General features: G+C 39.2%; 1 protein-coding gene across 1 annotated transcript in view; it reads right to left on the bottom strand.

The window, feature by feature from the left end:
• LOC138024215 (inaD-like protein) overlaps window positions 1–2,500 on the bottom strand; it is a 12,508-nt gene that overhangs the window by 7,719 nt on the left and 2,289 nt on the right. Inside the window, exons 3-5 of the mRNA XM_068871329.1 lie at window positions 1,894–1,977; window positions 1,560–1,686; window positions 262–337 (exon numbers count right to left, since the gene is read on the bottom strand). Coding sequence (XP_068727430.1) covers window positions 262–337; window positions 1,560–1,686; window positions 1,894–1,977 — 287 coding nt within the window. The remainder of the gene's footprint in view (window positions 1–261; window positions 338–1,559; window positions 1,687–1,893; window positions 1,978–2,500) is intronic.

Below are 2,500 nucleotides of genomic sequence, written 5' to 3'. Positions count from 1 at the left end.
TTTACAAGAAATTTGCTTGTGTACTAAAATGACGGCCTTACCAAAACTGATTGTGGCAGATAGAAACGTTTAAGGAGATGATGAAGACGGTCAGTTGATGGCTGCACACTCTTGATAACACCATGTTACTTCAGCGACCATGGTGACCGGTCGGGACTGCAATAATTAAACTTCACCTTCTCTTTCACAATAATAGCGACTGCCACTTTTCGATATTTTAGTCACAGTCGATACTAGATGCACAACTTCATGAGAGCTTACTTTCTTGCAAGAATGCTGAGTCCAATGTAGTCAGTGATGGACTTTTTTAACCTGACTTCAAACACTCTTGACGGTTCTAAATTGAATTACCATGAGAAAATGATTTTTTTGAATTACTGTGAAACAGCTCTGAGTATTCTTTCAGATAGATATTCAATATATATGCTGGGTTCTGTTTGGTTTATAACAAAGAGCAAAGAGCAGGCCAATGCATGCAATAAAGGTAAAACGATTTTCTAAGTTTTGCCTATTTCTTGCTAACCGATGCTAACATACACTAAACTACGATCGTTCGGCAAAGAGAGTGTTAAGCCTCTTCCTCTAGCTATTTTCGTTCTTTGGACAATAAGTTTAAAAGCACATGTCCCTTTTCCTCACAAAACCCTCCACAGTGTTGCCGAAAAGGAAGCGAAAACAACCCAGCCTTGTCCCCACATGCTTTATTATTTTTTTTGGCGTTGGGGGGGGGGGGGGGGGAGGAAGGGGGAGGGGGAGGGGGAGGGGGTTGAGGGCTGGAGAGAAAGTTCTCGTGATAAGATTTACTTCACGACAAAAAGCTTTTTACATCTACACATTCAAGCAAATTAAGCAGATTGCAATATTCTTCCCAGGGGTAAAGCTGCAAACAAATTAGTTGAATAATTGTGAGGTGATACGGTTGCCCCGTTGTGATTGTTAAAACGCTTTTAATTTTCTCTCAAAGCTTAATGAAAACTGAAGAGCAATAGACCTTACTCATAAATGGCGGTCAATTTATAATTCTTTTGTCGAAGTGCAAATTAGCCTACTAAGCCTCGATACCATACAGTGAATTGAAAAGACTTCTTGCTCTAAAATGAGGCTTGGTAGGCTAATTTGCACGTGGAAAAAAGAATTATAAATGTGATCGCCATTTATGAATAAGGTCTATGGGGCAATCGAAATACTTCACAATCATTTAAAATGGAGGCGCCTGGGAAATTTGAAAGTGAAAACAAGCCAATCCTGAATTTATCGTTTTCTGATAGAAACACTTAGCCTAAAAAAGTGTTAAAACAAATTTGATTGCAACCATTACTTTCTTTGGTTTAAATGGCGGAATTTCCCTTCATAGGGGCAGTTTCTCCCCAATAATCGTTGTACCGTAATGCTTTAGTTTCATAAGGATGTAATGAATTGACATTGAGTAAGTGGAATGTTATGGACTTACGTTTGACTTTCGACAACGACACTCTTAAACGGCAGTGACACGTGACTTTTTAAAGCAAAAAGGTACTAACACACACGGACAAAGTATGGTCGATAAAGGATTAATCTACCTTCAACCGAGGTGAAAATTGCTTCAGGGTCCTCCCGTATAATAGTAATTTTGATTGGAGAGGATGCTAATCTTAAAGTGGACACTGCCTTCTTGTACTTCATTCCTCGAAGGCTCCCACCATTAACCTGGAAAAAAGCATGGAAAAAATGGTGATCCACCTGGAAAAATTGGATCTGGAATTGGAGTTGGCAAAAGCATTGCGAAATGATGAAAGAGAGATTTAAGCGACTCTTTCTCCTGACTAGTCCGTTTTACGTTTTCTCTTCACAACATTTCACCGTAGCTTATTTATCAATTGCTTAGCTATTATCGGCTTATTTATCACTTCCTACCATGACAAGCCGGTCCCCAACAGCAATTCTGCCATCCTTAGCGGCAGCACTTTCCGGTTCAATAGACTTTACAACGACCTCGCCCTGCAGGAAAATGGGAAGCTCGTTAAAATACTGGCAGTTAAAGCTAAATCCAATGAGGGTGGTTCACGCGATAGGAGTGAACTGAGATCGGTGTATAATGGCCAGAGGAGGCTCAAGGTCAGTATTTGAATAATGACCGTTTCGAATGATCAACCCAATGAACTAATGAACGAATGGATGAACGAATAAATGAATGAATGAATAAATCACTTGATGAATCAATGAAATAAAAAAAAAAAACCCAATAATTTAAGGAACAAATATGCTTAGGAATACGAAATATCCAGACAATTGGAAAAAAAAAAGTATCGACACCGCACCACATAGTTTTGTGGTCTGACCGGACATGGCGAGAAATTTACGTAAATACTTCATTTTCTTAAGGCACTTCAAGCATTCAATTTTTATTAATTTGATAGTCATATGAGTAAAACATGACCACCAGCGGTAATTTGCATTTCACTATATTAACCCAGAGCCGCGATCCTCTTAGTCTCCTACGCAGCCGTTCTTTGTGTGGTCA

Source organism: Montipora capricornis, chromosome 11 (assembly GCF_036669925.1).
Source record: "Montipora capricornis isolate CH-2021 chromosome 11, ASM3666992v2, whole genome shotgun sequence".
NCBI lineage: Eukaryota > Metazoa > Cnidaria > Anthozoa > Scleractinia > Acroporidae > Montipora > Montipora capricornis.
Note: the sequence above shows the minus strand (reverse complement) of the source record. Positions and strands in the feature narration are given on the sequence as shown.